Raw genomic sequence first — 22943 nt, 5'->3', positions numbered from 1 at the left:
CACCACAAATGAGGCTCAGCTCCACAAAGAAATAGTCATGGGTCCATTTCTTATTAAAAATGCTGCACTCCAAATCTATCTTCCTCTTCTTGTGGAAACATTGATTGTGTTCAGAAACAGACAATTAGGCAGACGAAGCTGTTCGAATATGGGAGTCCTATACTGCTCTTTGAGCCATTGAAGCTTCTGAACTCTTTTCAAAGGCAGCCCCAGGTAGAGTGTGTTAAAGTAACTGCTACGAAATGTGGCACAGGACTGCTTTCTTTTGACACCAAGGGGAGCTCCTCTTCTGGGGCTGAAAGCATTGGCATGGTTTGATTTTGTCAGTATTGCAAGGAAGCATAGAAGGAAAGGTAAAAAACACCTATGCAGTTTATTAAAGTATCTGTGGTTTTTGCCCTGTATGAGTTCGTTGATGTCTTCTAAGTGCTCCATATTGGCTGTAGCTCTTTCCATATTCAATACATTTAATTGATTTCTCCCCCGTGTGAGTTCGTTGATGTCTTCTAAGTGTCCCACTTCGACTGAAGCTCTTTCCACACTGCATACATTTAAATGGTTTCTCCCCTGTGTGAGTTCGTTGGTGTATTCTAAGTGATCCACTATCCCTGTAGCTCTTTCCACATTCCATACATTTAAATGGTTTTCCCCCTGTGTGAGTTTGTTGGTGTATTCTAAGTTCTCCACTTCGACTGTAGCTCTTTCCACATTCAATACATTTAAATGGTTTCTCCCCTGTGTGAGTTCGTTGATGTCTTCTAAGTGTCCCACTTCGACTGAAGCTCTTTCCACAATCCACACATTCAAATGGTTTCTCCCCTGTGTGAGTTTGTTGATGTCTTCTAAGTGCTCCACTTTCATGGAAGCTCTTTCCACACTGCATACATTTAAATGGTTTCTCCCCTGTGTGAGTTCGTTGGTGTATTCTAAGTGATCCACTATCCCTGTAGCTCTTTCCACATTCCATACATTTAAATGGTTTTTCCCCTGTGTGAGTTCGTTGGTGTATTCTAAGTTCTCCACTTCGACTGTAGCTTTTTCCACATTCAATACATTCAAATGGTTTCTCCCCTGTGTGAGTTTGTTGATGTCTTCTAAGTGCTCCACTTTCATGGAAGCTCTTTCCACACTGCATACATTTAAATGGTTTCTCCCCTGTGTGAGTTCGTTGGTGTATTCTAAGTGATCCACTATCACTGTAGCTCTTTCCACATTCCATACATTTAAATGGTTTTTCCCCTGTGTGAATTCGTTGGTGTATTCTAAGTTCTCCGCTTCGACTATAGCTTTTTCCACATTCAATACATTCAAATGGTTTCTCCCCTGTGTGAGTTTGTTGATGTCTTCTAAGTGCTCCACTTTCATGGAAGCTCTTTCCACACTGAATACATTTAAATGGTTTGTCCCCTGTGTGAGTTCGTTGGTGTATTCTAAGTGATCCACTATCACTGTAGCTCTTTCCACATTCAATACATTTAAATGGTTTCTCCCCTGTGTGAGTTCGTTGGTGTCTTCTAAGATGTCCACTTTCACTGAAGCTCTTTCCACATTCAATACATTTAAATGGTTTCTCTCCCGTGTGAGTACGTTGGTGTATTCTAAGTGATCCACTATCATGAAAGCTCTTACCGCACTCCATACATTTAAATGGTTTCTCACCTGTGTGAATTCGTTGGTGTATTCTAAGTGCTCCACTTTCACTGAAGCTCTTTCCACATTCAATACATTTCAATGGTTTATCCTCCGTGTGTATTCGTAGATGACTTCTAAGGGTTCCACTTCGACTGAAGCCCTTACCGCACTCCATACATTTAAATGGTTTCTCCCCTGTGTGAGTTCGTTGGTGTATTCTAAGTGATCCACTATCCCTGTAGCTCTTTCCACATTCCATACATTTAAATGGTTTTTCCCCTGTGTGAGTTCGTTGGTGTATTCTTAGTGCATCTTTTCGACTGAAGCTCTTTCCACATTCAATACATTCAAATGGTTTCTCCCCTGTGTGAGTTCGCTGATGTATTCGAAGTTTCCCAGTGGTACTGAAGCTCTTTTCACATTCAATACATTCAAATAGTTTCTCTCCTTTGTGAGTTTCTTGTTGTATCCTCAGTTTCTTTGTTCTTCCCAATGAATTCACCTGTGGCTCCATAGAATTCTGACTTTCATCTTCCTCACCTGTTTGGGAGTCTGGGAGGAAAGAGAATCCTGTTAGACTTTCAAGAAAGACAAAAAAGGAACTGAACACATGTCAATCCCAATCTGTACCTTCTCTCATTTTAACACCTTCATTCTCCACTGTCCTCTCTAGGTTCCAATTTTTTTGCAAAGCAGATGAGATAATGGCAAGAGCAACACATGATCACTCCATTCACACTTAATAAAGCATCATCATTTTATAATACAGATCTATGGGGGAATTGGCTTATTAAACACATCTCTGTATTTTTCTTTTTCAAGTGAGGAAATGATCTCAGGCTCAAGTAACAGTATTTCCCTTGTGAAATAAGTAAAACTTAAGTGCTACATGTAACTGAAAAAATATTGCAATATATTGGAACCTAAGAAGAGCCTGCTGGATCAGGCAAAGGCCCACCTAGTCCAGCATCCTCTTCTCACAGAGGCCAACCAGATGCCTGTGGGAAACCGGCAAGCAGGATTGGAGCACAAGAGTCTTCTCTGCCTTCCTGTGCTTTCCAGAAACTAGTATCAAGAAGGATTATTGCCTAGGATTGCGAGGGCAGAGCAGAGACGTCAGTCTTATCTTTTCTTTCAAGCTATCCATGTTGCTGGCTCTCACGGTCTCCTGTAGGATGGATTCCATAGATGAACTACGCTTCTGTTTATTCATCTTTTGCAGCCCTTAAAGGCTGATAAATGTATTATGGCCTAAGCTTTTGTGGGCTGCAGTCTGACAAAGTGGAATTTTGAGCAGGATACGTGATGCCACAGGGACGTGGGGACAGGTGAGGCTGCTGATCCCTTATTTTCAAATCTGAAAGTTGACAGCTATGAACCAGCATGTTTAGATCTTCCATTCCCAGTGCTGGGGTGGGGAAAAATTAGAGCACAAGAAGACCCTGCTGAATTAGCAATGAGATCCATGAAAAAAGACCCTTCTGATTGTTCTTTAGAAACCCTCTTTAAAGAGCAGCCAGTGGGATCATTTATCTCCAAATCAGGACTCCTATCCCATCTCAGCACTGTGCTGATTCCTGCTGAGATTGGAGTTAAAGGATCTCTCTAAGGGAACTTTAAGGGACGCGGGTGGCGCTGTGGTCTAAACCACAGAGCCACGGCTTGCCGATCAGAAGGTTGGCGGTGCGAATCCCCGTGACAGGGTGAGCTCCCGTTGCTCGGTCCCTGCTGCTGCCAACCTAGCAGTTTGAAAGCATGTCAAAGTGCAAGTAGATAAATAGGTACCGCTCCGGCGGGAAGGTAAACGGCGTTTCTGTGCGCTGCTCTGGTTCACCAGAAGTGGCTTAGTCATGCTGGCCACATGACCCGGAAGCTGTACGCCGGCCCCCTCAGCCAGTAAAGCGAGATGAGCGCCACAACCCCAGAGTCAGTCACAACTGGACCTAATGGTCAGGGGTCCCTTTACCTTTACCTGGTGCCACTATAAACCTCTGAGTCTCTTTGTTGGCTTGGTGTACTTATTTTGAAATTTGTACCAAGGTTGTACCACAGTATCCCCATAGAAGCTTAAAGGTAAAGGTAAAGGTAACTCTGCCCGTACGGGCCAGTCGTGTCCGACTCTAGGGTTGTGCGCCCATCTCACTTAAGAGGCCGGGGCCAGCGCTGTCCGGAGACACTTCCGGGTCAGGTGGCCAGCGTGACAAAGCTGCCGTGGCGAGCCGGCACCAGCGCAGCACACGGAAACACCATTTAACTTCCTGCTATAAAGCGGTACCTATTTATCTACTGGCACTTAGGGCTGCTTTCGAACTGCTAGGTGGGCAGGAGCTGGGACCGAAAGATGGGAGCTCACCCTGCCGCGGGGATTCGAACCGCTGACCATGCGATCGGCAAGCCCTAATCGCTGAGGTTTTACCAACAGCGCCACCCGCGTCCCACCGCCACCCGCGTCCCACCCATAGAAGCTTAGGAACGGAGAAAATTACAGGGGTGCTAGAAATTATTATCCCACTCACTCACTCTCACAAACAACCCCAGTCTGTAAGATTGGCAAGTTTACACAATTTGCTTCTAATACCAGACGCTCTTGGACTTTATATGTCCAATCCTAAGTGTAGAGCCACCAGCCACAGGAATTATGTATCATGATAACGGGTCCTTTGTCCCTTAAGTCCACCAAACTGGGGAGCTGCATGCATTTATTTTGATGCTGGTGGAATGTATCACTCTGACCCTGTCTATAAAAAATAAGGGTAATAGATTAATTATAAATAATTATGGGAAGCATTTCCATTCCCCTTCACCCGTTTTTCAGGATTGGTGTGCCACATCATTATCATCAATATTCCTGCTGGGGAAATAACATCTAAGATTTAAAAGCCTGGAGGAAGAAAAGCTGCTTTAAAAGCCTGGAGGAAGAAAAGCTCACCCCTTCCTTCTTACGTTCAGGAACCTCCTTCCATTTGTCTCCTCTCCATCTTTTCACCTTTCTCCCTGCACCATCCATCTATCCATCTATCCCTGTCCCCATCTCCTCTCCCCTGGAACTCACCAGATTTCTCCAAGGGTCCTGGGAGGGAATGCTCAGAGGTTGTGGGGAGGGATGCGGGAGATAGCCTGACCAGGTCACCCATCCATCTTCCTCCTTCCATCCTGGCCAGGGTTGCAGGTTCAGTCTCAGCTAGGTTTGCAGGTTCAGCTTCCTGAGGAGCGCAGAATCCAGAGCCAGTTGCAGCTTCCTGGGAGGGAGGGAAGAAGAAGCCAAGGGAGTCTCAGAGCCCCTGCAGGGATTCTCCTGCCCAAGACATTCTGCTGCCCCTGAAGAAGCCCCAACTGGGCACCCCCTTCCCAAGGGCACCCACCCATTTTGAAACACCTTTGGCAATTCCTTTCACCTGCCTGTCCCACCTCCCTTCCTAAGGCTGGCATGGTATGTACATTAGCGGCCTGAGAGTAGATCCCTTGGAACTTAAGAGTTAATCTGCAAAGGACTGCTCTGAATACATGGGTGGCCCTTGCATGGAGAAGAAGGAAGCCCCTTGCTTGCATCAGGACCCCCTGGGAGAGGCGGTGGATCCGCCCACTGCTCCCTCTGTCCTCCCTGACTCTTCTGTCCTCCTGCCCTGCAAACACCCTTTGCTCTTGTTCCTCAGGGGAGAGAGGCGGCTGGTGGAAAGAGGCTTCAAACCCATCCGTTTCCTCCTCTGCTCCCCCTCCTCTCCTTTTGGGAAACAGGAACTTTGGTCAGGAGTAAACAACCTAGATGGCAAGTTTGCAAGATAAGCACTTTAGAGCACTGCTTGCTCCCACTATGTTTGTCTGTGTGTGTTTGGACGTAGAGGACGACATACATGTTTACACCAAGTGATTCCTTAAAGACGGCAATTCTTTAAAACCGAAGGCCATTTCTACAAAATGGAAGACTTCCGAAGGCAGCCTTTTACAAGGAAATTTTTGATGGTTTTTATTTTGTTGGAAGCTACCCAGATGGGCAGAGGCAACCCAGTCAGATAGGCAGGATGCAAATAATAATAATAATAATAATAATAATAATAATAATAATAATTGCTTCCTAAGCCTGTCCTGGGACTCGGGTGGCGCTGTGGGTTAAACCACAGAGCCTAGGACTTGCCGATCAGAAGGTTGGCGGTTCGAATCCCCGCGACAGGGTGAGCTCCCGTTGCTCGGTCCCTGCTCCTGCCAACCTAGCAGTTCGAAAGCACATCAAAGTGCAAATAGATAAATAGGTACAGCTCCGGCAGGAAGATAAAGGGCGTTCCCATGCACTGCTCTGGTTCACAAGAAGCGGCTTAGACATGCTGGCCACATGAACAGGAAGCTGTACGCTGGCTCCCTCAGCCAATAAAGCGAGATGAGCTCCGCAACCCCAGAGTCGGTCACGACTGGACCTAATGGTCAGGGGTCCCTTTACCTTTTTACGCCTGTCCTGCTAGGCATGCTGATCAGAGACTCTGTCCAAACAACCCCTTCAAATGCAACAGGGCTTCCTATTTTTACTGCTATCAGTGGGATCAGTCAAACCACGAAGCCACTGATCAACCAGAGTTTCCTGTTTTGACGAAGCAGAGTTTGAAGTTAGATTAATCTCTCAGCTTGTTCCAAAGCTGGCAGCTGTAGTTTCCTGGTTTGGGCAAAATGGAAAGTTTGTTAGTTATGGCTCATAAGAGAGTGCCTGGTTTCATCACAGTTCACCCTCAGGGCCGGCCAAATCATGAGGTAAGCTGGGACAATTAGGTCAGGAGGCAGATGCAGGGAGATATGGGACCAGCACGTTCCCAGCTCCCCTGTTTGTTAGCCTTGCTGTCAGTGCAGGACCACAGCTGGTAAATTTGTGCAACTACCAATGTAGAGTCCTTTTCTTTTGCCCTCTCTCACTAAAGGTTGGGTGGGGGTCCTTCCTGGAGTGATGCATTCTGGTTGTGGGGGCCAGGAGACTGCAGTGGCGGCTAGAGTTTTTGGTTTTCAACTTGGGTCAACTTAGGTTTTATCGTAACTTTGCTGCAGCAATGCATTAAAAACTGTTCCTATTTTTAACCCGGCTTTTCAGGCTGTGATTCAGTCATCTGAATCTGGCCATTATCTTAATAAATCTTGCAACAACCTTGCAAGATGGGCCAGTCTTATTTAATGCGACTACACATGGGATTGCTGAGGCTACAAGACGTGCCAAGATTTTTACCTCAGTGGGGAGAAAAGAGCATTTTGGAAATGGAGGCAATTTAGAGGAGGAAAACGGGGGTTGGTGGAAGGACCCCTCTTCTGACACAGCTTCTGCTCTGATAAAATTCAGAGTCCCCTGCAGTTGTTTAAGTAAAGTAAGAATAGCAGGAGATATGATCGCAAACCTCCCATGTGTAAGAAAGTTTGGTCTAGCAAGGCTTTTTAAAGTGGATTAGAGTGGAAGTGCAGGGAGGAGGAATATTCACCACCAAAGCTAAGCAGAACCTCCATGTCTAGAGGCACTGGACCTGTGACCTCCAGGTGCTGGAAACCAGGTGAGAGGAGGGCACTTACCTTTCCCAGAAGCCCCTCAGTGTCTGGGAGCAGGGTCTGGTCTGTCCCCCCTGCTCTCCCACTGGGCCACCGACTGGCATCTGCAGCTCCCCTGAAGGAGAGGACACCATCCCCAGAGTGGGGAGGACTGGGAGCCTGTGGGGTTTCCCACCCTGAACGAGGGGGCTGCATCGTCTTCAGGAAATCCTGCTTCTGGGCATCCCAGTGCTGCTGCGGCTGCTCCTCCTCTGGCTCCTGCTTAATTTGACATAAATCTGCCCGAGGCAGAAGATCCCTGATGGTCCCAACTTGGCCGGCAGGAGGTTTCTTTCCTTTGCACTCCAGTCTCTCCCTTTGAATGGGTCTCCTGGGTCCCGGCTCTTCAATTTTTATGCCACCCTGCTGGAAAAGAAATAAACACAAAGTAAAATGAAATCCAAGAATAAAAACAAAAGCACATTTTTTAACCACTGGCCAGTTTTTGAAATATATTATTACTCTTTCTATTTCTGATGTTCAGGCTGTGAATAACAATCATTATGGCACCGAAATGACTCCACCCAGGGACGAGGGGAAGTTATCCAAAGACTGGGGGAAACATCAAGGTTTATGGAAGTACAAATAATATTTTGGGGGTGGGGGGTGGGAACCAAGGCAGTGGAAGGAAATTTAAAAGCAACCCAGTGAGAGGACTGAGCATGTTCAGTGGACAGGGAATGCTGATCCTGGCTGCAACTTCTAGCATGTTGGAAAGGCAGCAACAGATCTTTGTATATGATTAAGGCTGCGACAGACCCACCTAACATTGAAAGTACATGGCTTCACCCAAGAAATCCTGTGAGCTACCGTTTGTTAGGGGTGTTGAGAGCTGTAGCAATAAACTACAGGTCCCGTGGTTCTCTGGGGGAAGCCACATGCTTTAAATGTATGGGATCTGCACAGCCTAAGAAACTAACAAAAGGAATATTGACCAACAAAATCAAAGAACTCACTCCAAAATATTTTAAATTTGATGGTCACAAACTCTCTTGACTGAAGACATTCTAACTTGCAGTGCATTGGCTGCATATGGCTTGCCAAGCCTCAGGGTGTGTCCTGCTAGTCCCTGCCGTTTCCATCTCCCGATCTGATCATAGGATGAAGATCTCTGTCTGTCCTGGAGAGAAAGATGCCTAAAGGGCCCTTGGAGAGATCTTTTCAACTCCAATTTCAGCACAAACCAGCACAGTGCTGAAATGGGGTAAAAGCCCTGCTCTGGAAATAAATGATCCCTCTGGCTGCTCTTTAAAGAGGATTTCTAAAGAACGATCAGAAGGGTCTTTTTTCCACAGATCTCCTTGCTAATTCAGCAGGGTCTTCTTGTGCTCTTATTTCTCCTCCAGCCCAGCACTGGGGTTGGAAGGTCTAAACATGCTGATTGTGTTTGCAAGACTTGTATGTATGCTAGATGGCATGTCTGGTGAGTGTGGGCAGCACCTCTGGCGCGTGTGCATGTGACTTTATGGTCTGCATCTCTTTTCAGTGTGTACATGCATGTGCATACATTGGCCACAAAGTTCACTTGAATGTGGCCTCCAGAATCAATGCAGCTTTAAGACCATAAATGTTTCGTTCCTCCTGCTCTATCAGAAAGAACAATCAAATCTGAGACTATCAGGAGGAGAGAACTTGATCTACAGAGTTAATGTTCTCAACATCCTATGGACACAAATTGCAATGAGATTTCTCTCTAATTACTAATTAGATTTTTTCTTAAAAATATGAAGCAGTATAGAAATGAAAGGAGCAATAATCTGAACATGAATAGCTAATTTCAATCTCGCCTTCCTCAGTCTTTTACAATACTGTCTTCAACGTTTTTATTATCATTAATTCATTTCCATATGCCACACTTCTTAAGAATCCTCCTTTCCTCTGCATTCTCAAAACTGTCACCCACTTCAACCCTCAGCCTTCATCTGAAAACTCAGCTGTATTACTGAGGAAGGTGGAAATAAAACAATTAATGAGACAGGTTTAAGCCTGTCACACTTATTCACACGCAGACACAAGAGGTCACTAGCTTTGATAGTTTGGGGAAAGATCAGATGCATTCTCCGGGGAAAAGATCTATTAGCCGTTTTATTAGCCGTGACAGAACAACAGTGTACCTTGATTTGGGGAAGACAAAAGAAGCAATTTCCTTGCTAAATGAATCTGATTGACATCATTGCCACAAGATGCGGTGATGGTGGTGGCAAAGAGAGCTTTCAAAGGCGATCAGACCAATTCACAAATAAGGGTGATAGATTTATCAATGGCACTGGCAGAGGAAGGGGGGGCAGTAGTGGAGGCTTGCAAAGGGTGTCGGGGGGGCTGCAGAGTGAGAGGGGCACCTCCCTGCTGCACTGCTCTTCCTTCTCCTCCCCGCCTCCCCTTCCCTCTCCGCCGTGGGGAGGACCGTCGAAATGGGCTGGGCTCCCTGCTGAGGGACAGGGAGAGGGGCGGCAGACTCAGTGACCGCCCCGGGAGGCAAAAGCCCCAACGACGCCGCTGATCATGGGACGACTATATGCATCGTCCACCGCGAAGCAGCAGCTGCCTTGGACCCCTCATTCTGCCCCTTGAGCTCAGGACTGAAGGGAGCAGCTCCCCAGAGTCTCCGGCAGGGTCCGTGCCAGCCTGAGCCAGAGATGTTTGCCCCTGTGCCCTCCTGCAGATGCCCTGCCCCTCAGCTGCGCCCCTTCCCCTTCCTGCCCGATTGGGGGGCTCCCTGCAGCCTCTGGCTGGACTCGGGGCCTGATCCTGCCAGGCCCACCTGCTCTCCTCCTCCTCCCTCCCTCCCGCCTCCTGCACCTCGGACTCCTCGCTCCGTCCCTGCAGCGGAATCCGGCTCCTCTTCGGGGAAACTCGCCAGGCCACGGGCCGCTGCTCCTCCGCTCTCCTCGGCGGGGGACAGGAAAGTGCAGCCGCTCTCGAGTCCCCCTGGCTGGCCCCGTTTCCTGCCTCTCTGAGCATCGGAGCTCGCTGGCTGTGGGTTGGGCCCTGGGAGGCTGCGAGGCTGGATGCGCCCCCTTGCGCTGTCCCTCAAAATTTATTGTATCATTGGAATCTACCTGGCATCTTATAAGATATCCAGAATGTTGCACAAATAAGTCTCCTTATGATCCGATGTGCAGTCACTGGTTTCCTCATCAGTAAATTTTTTCAGAAAGCTGGGACGATGCCACCCTGCAGCCATAGCTGTCAATTTTCAGATTTGAAAATAAGGGATCAGCAGCGGACTCGAAAATAAGGGATCAGCAGCGTCACCTGTCCCAGGGACAGTCTACAGGATATCTAACAATCCGGGATAGCAGCGGGAAATGGCTCTGGAATAAGGGAATTTCCCGCAAAAAAAAGGGAAGGTTGACAGCTATGCCTGCAGCCCGAATGGGTAGCTGGAGGAGGCAGTCCAGTTCCCAGCTCTGCTGGTTGGGATCATGCAATCACTTAGCTCCAGCAACCGACCTTTCCAAACCCTCCAACATTTCTCTGATGAAAATAAGAACATCCCATTCCATAAATATAATTTTCCTATTTATATACCGCACATCTTATTACCTTGCCCCAGCCACTCTGGGAAGTTTCCAACATATATAAAAAACATAATAAAACATTAAACATTTTCAAACGTCCCTATACAGGATTGCCTTCTCAGAGGGCCCGGGGGTCGGATAACTCCATTCCCTCCAGCATTTCTTCAATGAAAATAGGGAGACCCTAAGGAAAAGTGGAATATTCTGGGATCAAATCAGAAACCAGGACAGCTTCTCTAAATCAGGGACATCCCTGGAAAATAGTGGCATTTGGAGGGTTTCTATTTCCCTGCTTTTTCTTTCGCTGCCTCTGGTCTCCTGCATCCATTTAGTAGAGGAGGGGAGCGTTTTGGGCTTTCATACTGAAGGGGTACAGTTAGGGTTACCCCAGAAAGCCCTAAAAACTGTTTGTGAATCCCCCCCCCCCCCAGCCAGGCCTCGGAGTACGCATTTTAAAAACTGCATTTTCCTCTAAGACAAAAAGCATGAGCTAAGCAGTCCTCTCTGTAACAAAAACGCTGTAACAACTCAGAGCTGAGAACAGTAAAGCTTTCGCTTCCCAGATCCAAGCTAACCTTGTCCTGGTACATTGACTTGCAACATACTTCCGGGAACAGAGCCAGAGAACGAAAAGCAACATTTCTATGTAAGAATCTGTGAAGGGGGAGAGGAAAAAAGGGGTTTGAAAAAAGGATAAAACCTGCTTGTAAAATGTTTTCGGTGCGGCCTGTCTTTTGTGAACTGAATCACACAGGTGCCTCTGCCCCCCCCCCCATGGCAGAATAAAACGCTCTTTCTCTGGATTAACCCCTTGGTGTCGTTTGGCTCCTTTTGTCTCTGCTCGGGTGCAACAATTATTCCGACCCATGGATTAATAAGGCTACATTTCTGGTGCATTGGCCGGGAAAAGCACGTTCCCCGAGATCGAGGGACAAAGAGGTCCAGGGCGTCACTGCAAGGCGAGCAGCTCGGGATACCGGGTCAACAGTTCCAATGCGCATCCTGCCAACTTCGTGGGAGGGACTGGCCACCCGTTCCTGAGTGGACACGCGACAAAGTGACGGAGAGAAAGAGCAACGGCCGTGCAGAAAAAAGGTACCTCGAGGAAAAAGGTAAGCTCCACAGGGTATAGGTGGGAGCAAGCTCCACAAGGATAGGTGCGAGCAAAAAGAGAGCCTGATCAGCTCCGCCAGCAGGGTAGAAGAAGTGCCACTGGTTTTGGTGTCGCCCAGAAAAAGCAGCAAAGGGTGCTGCTAGGGCCCCGGTCGAAGTCTAAGCGCTGGCAGTTATGGTTGTGGTTGGTTTTGTGCCCAGAAGAAGCAGTAAAAGGTGCTCTTGGGCCCCGGTCGAAGTCTAAGCGCTGCCGGTTGTGGTTTTTTGGGGGAAAAAGGGATTGGGGGAGGTGCATGGGTTTTTCTGAATGTGCGTGTGGGGACACTCCAGTGAATGTTTTGAGTGTGTGAGACGTTGACAGCAACGTCTGGCCTGTGACTGAGTGAAAAAATAACGTTAGGAGTGCTGAGTGTCCCAGTGTCTCCAGGATCCGAGAGTCATGGGAAATAAAAGCAGTAAAACAATTCTTGAGACACCACTACAGAGCTTTCTGGAAAACTGGAAAAGTGCCACGAAAGCAGAAGAGTGGGGATGTAAACTCAAAAAAAGCAGACTCCAATATTTATGTGAAGTTGACTGGCCTTTGTATTTACCAGAATGGCCTACTGGAGGATCCTTTGATCCAAACTTGGTCAACATTTTATGGAGTGACATTTTCAAGGCCCACACAGATCAGATTCCCTATATTTCTATCTGGAAAGCCAATGTGGATCAAAATCCCTCATGGCTGCCCAAGTCAAACTGTGTTCAGTACAATTACAAGTTAAAAAGCCACCAGTTTTGCCAGTCCTAGAAGAGGAGATAATTACCCCACCACCACCATATGCAGCCACTGCGCCAAGGCAACCAAATCTGGGAGCAAATAGGGCTGCTTCTCCGCCCAATGCCCAGACTGAGGACCCAAATGAGAAGATTCCCCCCTCTGCCCCTCCCCAACCCCCTTGTGATGCAAGCAAGGAAGGTGAAGAGAAAGGTGATGATGATGACTTCAGAAAAACTCTAGATAAAGAGATAAGATGGACTAGTAAGCAGTTTGACAGAGTGTTCCAGTATGTAGAACCGTTTAAAACAGAACTGGATGTGGCCCTCTGGGTTCTAGAAGCAGCCCAGTGCCAGGATGAGAATTGGAGAAAAAAGCAAAAGGTTTTGAGAACAGCGTGGGACAGGGCAACAAAACATGTAGAGACACTTAAATCGAAGGCTTTGTCCAAACCCACTGTGGTGGCCCCTCTCAGGCAAGTGTATGATCCTTTAGAACAGCCAAATGATCAGGGCGTTCGACCCCCAAGGACCTTTACCATTCAGCATGTCCCTTTTACAAGCTCCGATATCTGCAATTGGAAAAATCAAAATCCTTCTTTTGAGGAAAATCCTGCAAAAATAATTAGACTTTTTGAAGGTGTGTTCAAAACCTATATGCCTACTTATGATGATGTAAGTCAGCTTTTGGACACAATTTTGACCACTGAGGAGGTCCGCAAGGTAAATGCCTGTGCCAGGGAACAGCTCAAGGCAGCAAATAATACTGACGCTGCAATTGAGGTCTCTTACCCCAGAAGGACCCCCCCTTGGGATTACAATACTACAGAGGGAAGGGCGGCCTTAGAGACTTATCACAGAAATGTTTTAGAAGGCATGAGACGGGCAGCGAAAAGGCCTACAAATATGGTGAAATTATCTCTGTTCTTGCTAAAAGACTGTTGCAGCTAGAAGCGAGTGAACTAACTGTTTCTAACATTCATTCATGAAAGTAACAGAACATCAGCTCCCCCCCCCCCCTTGTGCCAGGTGCTTGGAGTAGCTTATCTCTTGGCAGCTATCTCAGAAGGACACTGCTGCATTCAGCCAGCTACCCTGAACCTCACACTTTCTGGATTTACAGTTCAGCCACATAAACCCAGAAGGCCAAGAGTTACCCACCCCCCTGCCCCAAAGTACTAACCTGGAAAAGTGACTTTCTTAAAAAGCAAGTGAATGCTTTCTGTGAACTTTGTCAAGTTTTTCTTTTTAATGTGCAATTTTACTCTGAAAGGAGCTGCGGCATAGGAATTGATACTTTGAGGAATTTGGAACTTTGCCAGAAGCAAGGAGCGCATTGTTCTTTCTACAGACACTGGCAAATGAACTGAAATTTGCAACATGGCTTAGAGTTCTGAAACTTAGAGCACACAAATAAGACTTTTGAAAAATCTCGGCTGGCAAACTTAACCCAAGGAACAGAACTGTTAACCCGTTGCGAATTTTCCTGCCAAGCATACCCTCTTTGAGTTAATATACCTTATGTGCAAATGTTATCTATCAATTTGTTCTGTGCAATCGCTGCCGTCTTTGTTATCTCTTCTCTTAACAGGTGGACTTTTGCCAGGATACCTCTGCATCCCTATGAACCAGGTGAAGAGGACCCAGACGCCCAGACATCGCTCCAGCCTTGTTGGAAGGGACCCAAGATGCCCAACGCCCACCAGACGACCCGACGCCCACCAGACTACAGCCCTGCTAAACGTCACTCCTGGACGCTGGCGTTTTGCACGGCTCAAGAATCCAGCATGGATTGAAAGAGGACATTTTCACATTTTCTTTTCTTTCCTTTTGCATAACTGAACTTTATTGAAGGTACCTGGGCCTGGTTTGCTTTACGCCACCCCTACAAAGGAAGGTGTCTAGTGGGTCTTTTCTTTCAGCGTAATTACACCCCAGCCCACTCTCTAGCACTTACCTGAGCCCCTCCCCGTGCATACAATGGTTCAAATACGACTGTGGGTCCCCGTGCTGGTATTTCTGCTGCATTTGACCTTTGAAATGCCGATACCACTCACAGTGACCAGACAACTGCTGCAATCGTGGGGGGCCCACCACACAAATAATAAGTGGATTCAGGTTGCTGAGATGGTTGCATTTTCTGCAAATCATTTTTTGCTTTTCTGTACCTTGCTTGCTACAATGCTTGCATACAATGACACGCAATATGATTTCTCGCATACATCGCCCCCAGATTATAGCTCTGACCCGACTTGCAACATACTTCCGGGAACAGAGCCAGAGAACGAAAAGCAACATTTCTATGTAAGAATCTGTGAAGGGGGAGAGGAAAAAAGGGGTTTGAAAAAAGGATAAAACCTGCTTGTAAAATGTTTTCGGTGCGGCCTGTCTTTTGTGAACTGAATCACACAGGTGCCTCTGCCCCCCCCCCGGATGGCAGAATAAAACGCTCTTTCTCTGGATTAACCCCTTGGTGTCGTTTGGCTCCTTTTGTCTCTGCTCGGGTGCAACAATTATTCCGACCCATGGATTAATAAGGCTACAATACTTCTCCACTCCTCACCCCACCCCCAATATAACCAAAAACACACACACCATTTGGGAGGGAGGACCAAAAAAATATATAAATCTTTTTATTATTTTATTACTTATTTTTGCAGTTCAATCGACTGTATCTATAAATTTTATTGTTTATAGCCAATGGCCACCACAATACAATATGAGCACAAATCACACAGCTGCAAAACAAAAGACATTGCATGCACCAGACCAGGATAAATCTATAGCGTACAAAATTAATTTTCACATTTCTTTCAATGGGAAGGATATAGGGCAGCTGAGCCAAGGTGCTGGGGTCCAGATTAGAGTTTCTATCATCCTTGACTGTCTACCCTGCTGGCTGAAGCTGATGGGAACTGGACAACAACATCTGGGGACATCACAATGACTATTCTGTGATATACAAAATCTTCAAAGGATTAAGGCACTGATCCAGAAGAGAATGAACTGAGAAGAGGCCCCACTGAATTATCTGAAGTGAAACAGAGGGAGATCATTAAATAATAATAATAATAATAATAATAATAATAATAATAATAATAATTTATTATTTATACCCCGCAGACAGACAGACTTTAATGTTGTATACAGTGTATGGTTGGGGAATTGAGAGGTGGGGAGAGCAAGCGGGGGGGAGGGGTAGTACACATTCATTATTTCACAAAGTTCATATGCAAGGTGTTTGTGTCAGTGTGACATGGCTAGGTTCTCTTCCTTTATATTTATTAGTTTTCATTGGCAGTGAGAAAGATCGGGGGGGGGGCAGGGCATAGTTGGTTGCCTTCAGTTGACTGCAGTAAAGGTGGTGGAGGCTGAACCATTTTGAGGAAGAGATTGTTGTAATTCTTGTTGTAACGTGGGGTTTGTGATTTCAGCTCTCTTGATATAACATGCTGGAGACAGTTCTCTAGTAACACTTCTTTATTAAAGCAACAAGACTAAAGACTGGGGAGAGGAAAGCTACATTTATAGGGACAGGGAACTAGCAGGAAAGGATACATTTTGGAGGGAACAATATCAGGCAATCACAGTCCTGCCTTTTGGAGGGAACCAATAAGACAGAACCAGAGCAGCGCACAGAAACGCCGCTTACCTTCCCGCCAGAGCAGTACCTATTTATCTACTTGCACTTTGATGTTCTTTCGAACTGCTAGGTTGGCAGGAGCAGGGACCGAGCAACGGGAGCTCACCCCGTCGCGGGGATTTGAACTGCTGACCTTCTGATCGGCAAGCCCTAGGCTCTGTGGTTTAACAACCAGCACCACCCGCGTCCCTTCAAGTACTTGTTGAAGTACCCTTCAAGTACTTATTGTTAAAGTATTTCCGAGGAATTCCTGATCTGGACCTTGTGTGGAAATGAATTCTCTCCATCACAAAAATAAGTTTTGAAGCTTTACCGCAAAACAGTCTTAAACAGTCTAACAATAAGATAAGCATGATAAAGTAGCACACTGCAAACAATGTTCAGTCCTTTATGTAATTCAGTCAGCTTTCCTATCCCTCGTCCCAGAGGGAGATCCTAAGCTTCTTCAACATTGCATGACTTATTTGCAACTGCTGCTGCTGCTTCTCCTAGCCATCTCCAGCAAGAACACACTGGCTTCTCAAGTTTAAGCTTCCTTCCGTGAGAGCTCTGCAGCTTATGCCTCCAGTGATGAATTATGAGGAAAGATCCAGCCTCCTCTGATGCTTTTGTCAGAGTGGAACCTCTTGCCTAAGTCTAAGAGAAACTTCCCTTTATAGTATTTTTATTACAATGCATTCAAGCACAGCATTATATGTACATTAAACTTACAGGACTTGTTCCCTTCCAAGTAACAATGACACTTACAAGCAGCTTGTCACTTTCTTTTTCTATGTCTGCTTCGTATGCCCCAATGTTCTCTCTCTTTCCCCTCAAATACTCCAGGCGACCACAGATGAGTGTCTAAAGAGAAACCAAAAGCTCAGAGTTTGGGGGTGGGGTGAAGCCTTGAACATCAGGTTGCCTCCTAGTGCCTGGGGGGTTAGATTTCTATTTGGTAAGTGTTGTAGGAGTTTTAAGGATTTTTAGCTGTATATTTAAAAAAGAAGGCTCTTGTGAGATGTTTCATTATTTTGTTATTCTGACATTGCATTGCACAGGAGCACCTTTGCACAGCTGTTTGAATTTTTTTATGAAAAAAGAATAAGAATGCATTCTAAAGGGTTTCTTTAGAAGCAGAACAAGTATTTTATTTTTAATAAAAGAGGAAATGATGCCCAATTCTGAGTGCTCATCCTGGCTTTAAGGTTAGCAGCCACAAAACCCTCACAAAAAGCTATGAAAGGATTTTGTTAGCAAGATTCAAGGCAAATTCCTGCCTTGTATTCCTGGGCTGCCTCTTCCTTGAGAACCAAAATTTTAAAAGATGATGCTGTTAAGGTGCTACACTCAATATGCCAGCAACTCTGGAAAACTCAGCAGTGGCCAGAGGACTGGAGAAGGTCAGTCTACATCCCAATCCCAAAGAAGGGCAGTGCCAAAGAATGTTCCAACTACCGCACAATTGCGCTCATTTCACACGCTAGCAAGGTTATGCTTAAAATTCTACAAGGCAGGCTTAAGCAGTATGTGGACTGAGAACTCCCAGAAGTTCAAGCTGGATTTCGAAGGGGCAGAGGAACCAGAGACCAAATTGCAAACATGCTGGATTATGGAGAAAGCTAGGGAGTTCCAGAAAGACATCTACTTCTGCCTCTCTGACTACATAAAAGCCTTTGACTGTGTCGACCACAGCAAACTATGACAAGTTCTTAAAGAAATGGGAGTGCCTGATCACCTCATCTGTCTCCTGAGTGTTATGGAAAAATCTAGGTGTGAGGCTGTTCAGTCAAAGCAGCTCGTTGGGAAGAGCCCGCGGGTCCCTTGCGGAATAAAGGAAGGAATCCAGCCACCAACTGGAGCAAATAGCTGTAGACCAAAGTTTATTGCACAACAGGTTCAAAGAGGAATTTTGGACCCCAAGCATGGGGTGACAAAGACTTTTAAAACTTTCCCACCATATCCCAGAATACAGTTCGTAGAGCATCATTGCTATATGATTGTTACATCACTGACATGTCACAATAGTGGAGGGGTAGACAGGGGTTACACTAGTCTAACCTTGGCAAACATGTCCAGACAAGTCCTTGATAAAAGATTAGCATAAGCATGCCCATGTCAGGGCAAGACTCAGGCATAAGATTAGCATAGGCAAACACCTCTGAAGTCCCATCATCCAAAGTACAATAGAACTTCCTTTGCATGTCTGGCCCCTTGGCACGTTTGGTGATAGGATTAGGCTTTCCTTGGTCCAGCTCAGCAATTGTCACCCCTGGACACTTCCTGGAGTCCTTTTTCAAGGGGAAAATAGCTTTGGAATGGAGGAAACTGGCAAAGGTGTTGATTTTATATTATTTTTAAAGCTAGGTACCGTATTTTTCGCTCTATAAGATGCACCAGACCACAAGACGCATCTAGTTTTTGGAGGAGGAAAACAAGAAAAAAAGTATTCTGAATCTCAGAAGCCAGAACAGCAAGAGGGATTGCTGCGCAGTGAAAGTAGCAATCCCTCTTGCTGTTCTTGCTTCTGTGATAGCTGTGCAGCCTGCATTCACTCCATAAGACCCACACACATTTCCCCTTACTTTTTAGGAGGGAAAAAGTGAGTCTTATAGAGCAAAAAATATGGTAACTTCCCTGAGCTGTCAAGTTGAACGGATACATTCAGGCATAATATCTGTAACATTTAATAACTTTAAAGATGTGCCCCCCCTAATTTCCTTAACATAAGAAATCTATATGTGGGACAAGAAGCTACAGTTAGAACTGGACATGGAACAACTGATTGGTTCAAAATTGGGAAAGAGTACAACAAGGCTGTATATTGCTCCCCGCTTATTTAACTTCTATGCGGAATTCAACATCCGAAAGGCTGGAGTGGATGAATCCCAAGCCAGAATTAAGATTGCCGGAAGAAATATCAACAACCTCAGATATGCAGATGACACAACCTTGATGGCAGAAAGCGAGGAGGAATTAACCTCTTAATGAGGGTGAAAGAGGAGACCGCAAAATATGGTCTGAAGCTCAACATCAAAAAACCGAAGATGATGGCCACTGGTCCCATCACCTCCTGGCAAATAGAAGGGGAAGAAACGGAGGCAATGAGAGATTTTACTTTCTTGGGCTCCATGATCACTGCAGATGGCTCCATGATTACTGCAGATGGTGACAGCAGTCACGAAATTAAAAAGCGCGACAAGGTTGCCCAATTTCCCTATTGCTTTTTATATCGGACCTGGAGGTTCTCTTAAATATGATTAGAAGGGACCAATTGGTTAAAGGTATACAAGTAGGAGCCAAACAGTACAAATTGAAAGCATTTGCTGGTGATCTAGTATTGACATTACAGGAGCCAGAATCTAGTACTAAAAGAGTATTGGAACTGATTCAAGAATTTGGTCAGGTTGCAGGATTCAAGTTGAGTAAGTTAAAAACTAAGGTTTTAGAGAATAACAGTGACTGAGAGGGAGAGGTTTCAGAAGGAGACAGGTTTAACATTGGTTAAGAAAGTGAAATACCTGGGGGTTAATATGACTGCCAAGAATGTGAATTTATTCAAAGATAATTATGAAAAATGCTGGACGGAAGTGAAAAAGGATTTAGAAATATGGTCAAATCTGAAGCTTTCATTGCTAGGCCATATTGCTGTGATAAAAATGAATGTATTGCCAAGAATGTTGTTTTTGTTTCAAACACTGCAAATTTTGGATAAAATTGACTGTTTCAAGAAGTGGCAAAGAGATATTTCTAGATTTGTCTGGCAGGGCAAGAAGCCCAGAATAAAATTTAAAATACTAACTGATGCAAAAGAAAGAGGTGGATTTGCCCTGCCAGACCTTAAACTTTACTATGAATCAGCTGCTTTTTGCTGACTGAAAGAATGGCTTCTTCTTGAAAACTCAGACATTTTGGATTTAGAAGGTTTCAATAATGTATTTGGGTGGCATGCATATTTGTGGTATGATAATGTAATGGTTTGGAGTTACTCGTGCGTAAGCCGACCCCGTTTGGGCGCTTGGTTGCCTGGTTAAACCCTTCGGACTGCACAGCCCATCTCCGCGTGGCTGCCTCAGTCACTGGCAGAATCTGTCTGTGGGCGTTTCTTAAACCTCTGCCAGCATAAAAGCTGTTTGACACCCAATCGTCTCCGCCTCTCATTGCGCGGGAGTCTCCTGCGCAGGGTGGGTGTGGGTAGCGGAGTGCCTGGGCTCTCTTCACTGACTTCCAGGGAAGAATCCTGGAGCCCTTCCACCTCCTCTTCCCATCGCTCTCCTGGACTCTTGGTGTTATGCGTATTTCCTTCCCCTTCCACCAAGCTGAGTCTCCCCCTAGTGCTAGGACCTTCACCTGCAGAATTGGAGACCCTCTCCTTCTCCCGTGTCTCTGATGTCAGTTCCCTGACATCCACCTCCCCCCCCCAGGGCCCCCTTCACTCCCCGATCGACCTGTGGGCTCTATCTCTTCCTCTTCTCTGGTCGGTGAGACAGGAAAACCCCGGAAGGAGCTGTCATCCTCCTCCGTGGGTGCGGAAACCTCTTCCCACCTGCCAAGGTTCCCACCCATGGGGTGACCCTCCCAGTCCGATTCTTCCTCGGATTCTGAAAACCCTTCGAAACTCTCTTCGTCATCTGTGGTGCCAAATTGTTCCTCCCAGAATCTCTCTAAGGGCTGGGGCTTATCCGGGAACCGGCGGTGGAACACTTCCACCATATGCTCGTCACCAACTGATTCCGCTGGCACCCACGTGTTTTCCGACAAGGGCTCTCCTTCCCACGCCACCAAGTACTCCACTTGCCGACCTCTCCATCTTGAATCAACTATTTCCGCGGCCGAGCTTTGGTGTTCCCTTTCTTCTACCTGTGGTTGTGGCATGACTTCTACTTCCCGCCCCACGAACTCCCGCCCCTCTCTGTGTGGTGAGAGCAAGGATCTGTGGAACACAGGATGTATTTTCATACTGTCGGGCAACCTGAGCTTGAATGCCACGGGGTTTATCTGTTGTGTAACTTCAAATGGCCCCAGCCATCTAGGCTGCAACTTCTTGCACCCTCCTTTAAAGGGTAACCCTTGAGTGGATAGCCACACTCGATCCCCCACCCGTATGGTTTCCCCTTCCCTGCGGTGCTTATCTGCTTGCTTCTTGTAATTCGCCTTGGCCCTCTCTAGGTTCATCTTAAGTTGTTGGTGTAGAGCTTCCATTTCTTCCACAAACTGTTCAGCAGCGGGCACACTCCAGCTTTGTTCCTCGCTACCCGGAAATGCCCTGGGATGACACCCATAGTTGGCCATAAACGGACTCATTCCCGTGGACACATGTTCAGCGTTATTGTACGCAAATTCCGCTAACGCTAGTTTCTCTACCCAATCATTCTGCCTCTCACTTACGTAGCAGCGCACGTATTGCTGGAGTATGCTGTTTGCCCTTTCCGCTTGCCCATTGGTTTCTGGGTGTCTCACTGTCGAGAAACTCACCTCGACTTCCAGCAGACTCATGAGCTTCCTCCAGAACCGAGAAGTAAATTTTTTCCCGCGGTCGGAGAGAACCCTCAAGGGGGCACCATGCAACCTAAAAATGTGCACTACAAACAACCGTGCCGTTTCTTCTGCTGTCACTGCGTGTGAGCAGGCTATGAAAAGGCACATTTTGGTTAGCAAGTCGACTGCCACCATTACTGCTGTTTTTCCCCTTGATTTGGGCAAATCCGTCATAAAATCAATAGACACCACCTCCCAGGGTTTGTTTGGTGTGGGTAAGGGTTCCAGTAAACCCGCTGGTACCGTGCGTTCCCCTTTGGCCCTTTGGCAGCGGTCGCACCCTCGTACATATTCTCGTACATCTTCCCTCACCCTTGGCCACCAGAATTGTCTGGTCACCAATATCATAGTTTTGTGTTGTCCAAAGTGTCCCGCTGTGGGGGTGTCATGTAGTTGTTTGAGTACCCTTCTTCTTAGAACTTCCCCCGGTACGTACATCGCCCCCCTATAGTACAACACCACTTCCTTCTCTTCAAACCCCTCTGGTGCTCCCCTCCCATTTTGGAGTTCCCTGATTTTTGTTCGGGCGAATTCATCGTTCCTAGTGAGCCCTGCCAGTTCCCTCGTGCCCACTAGAGTTCCCCCACACACCCATTGGTCCTCAGGTATGACGTGTCGTGTCTCCGGCGGCCCCTCTCCTTCGAAGTACTCTGGTTTTCACGAAAGAGCGTCTGCTCTCACGTTTTGCTCTCCTGGCACATACCGGATTTCAAAAGAAAACTTGGAGAATTCCTGCGCCCAGCGAATCTGTCTCTGGTTGAGCACTCGTGCTGTCCTCCAGTATTCCAAGTTCTTGTGATCTGTACAAACCTGGATCTTCCGCTGGGCCCTATCAGCAGATGGCGCCACCGATGAAAGGCAGCGTAGATTGCGAGCAGTTCTCGGTCGTACACGGTGTAGTTTTGTTCCGACTTGCTCAGCTTCCTCGAGAAAAAGGCACACGGTTTCCATTCTTGCTTGCCCAATCCTGACTGCAAAAGAACAACCCCGATGGCTCTGTCTGATGCGTCTGTCTCCAACCTCAGTGGTTTCTCCAAATCCACGTGTAATAGTTGCTCTATTAATGCCTTAAGAGAGAATATTATGAAAATGATATACAGGTGGTACATGACACCAGTTAGGCACGCAAAAATATATCATTTGCCTGACAATAAATGTTGGAAATGTAAAGAGACTGAAGGTACATTCTTTCACCTTTGGTGGACGTG

General features: G+C 46.5%; 2 protein-coding genes and 1 long non-coding RNA gene across 3 annotated transcripts in view; 2 read left to right on the top strand and 1 right to left on the bottom strand.

Annotated features, from left to right (window-relative positions):
* Positions 1–10158, bottom strand: part of LOC114592434 (uncharacterized) — a 52737-nt gene extending 42579 nt beyond the window's left edge. Inside the window, exons 1-4 of the mRNA XM_077923020.1 lie at positions 9982–10158; positions 7168–7548; positions 4685–4871; positions 502–2184 (exon numbers count right to left, since the gene is read on the bottom strand). Coding sequence (XP_077779146.1) covers positions 502–2184; positions 4685–4871; positions 7168–7548; positions 9982–10143 — 2413 coding nt within the window. The 5' untranslated portion in view covers positions 10144–10158. The remainder of the gene's footprint in view (positions 1–501; positions 2185–4684; positions 4872–7167; positions 7549–9981) is intronic.
* Positions 1–22943, top strand: part of LOC114592429 (tripartite motif-containing protein 10-like) — a 647260-nt gene that overhangs the window by 327549 nt on the left and 296768 nt on the right. The window lies entirely within an intron of this gene.
* Positions 10104–15041, top strand: LOC144326609 (uncharacterized). The gene is made up of 2 exons (XR_013391624.1): positions 10104–11815; positions 14167–15041. It is a non-coding gene; the product is annotated as an uncharacterized LOC144326609 (long non-coding RNA).

Source organism: Podarcis muralis, chromosome 2 (assembly GCF_964188315.1).
Source record: "Podarcis muralis chromosome 2, rPodMur119.hap1.1, whole genome shotgun sequence".
Lineage (NCBI taxonomy): Eukaryota > Metazoa > Chordata > Lepidosauria > Squamata > Lacertidae > Podarcis > Podarcis muralis.
Note: the sequence above shows the minus strand (reverse complement) of the source record. Positions and strands in the feature narration are given on the sequence as shown.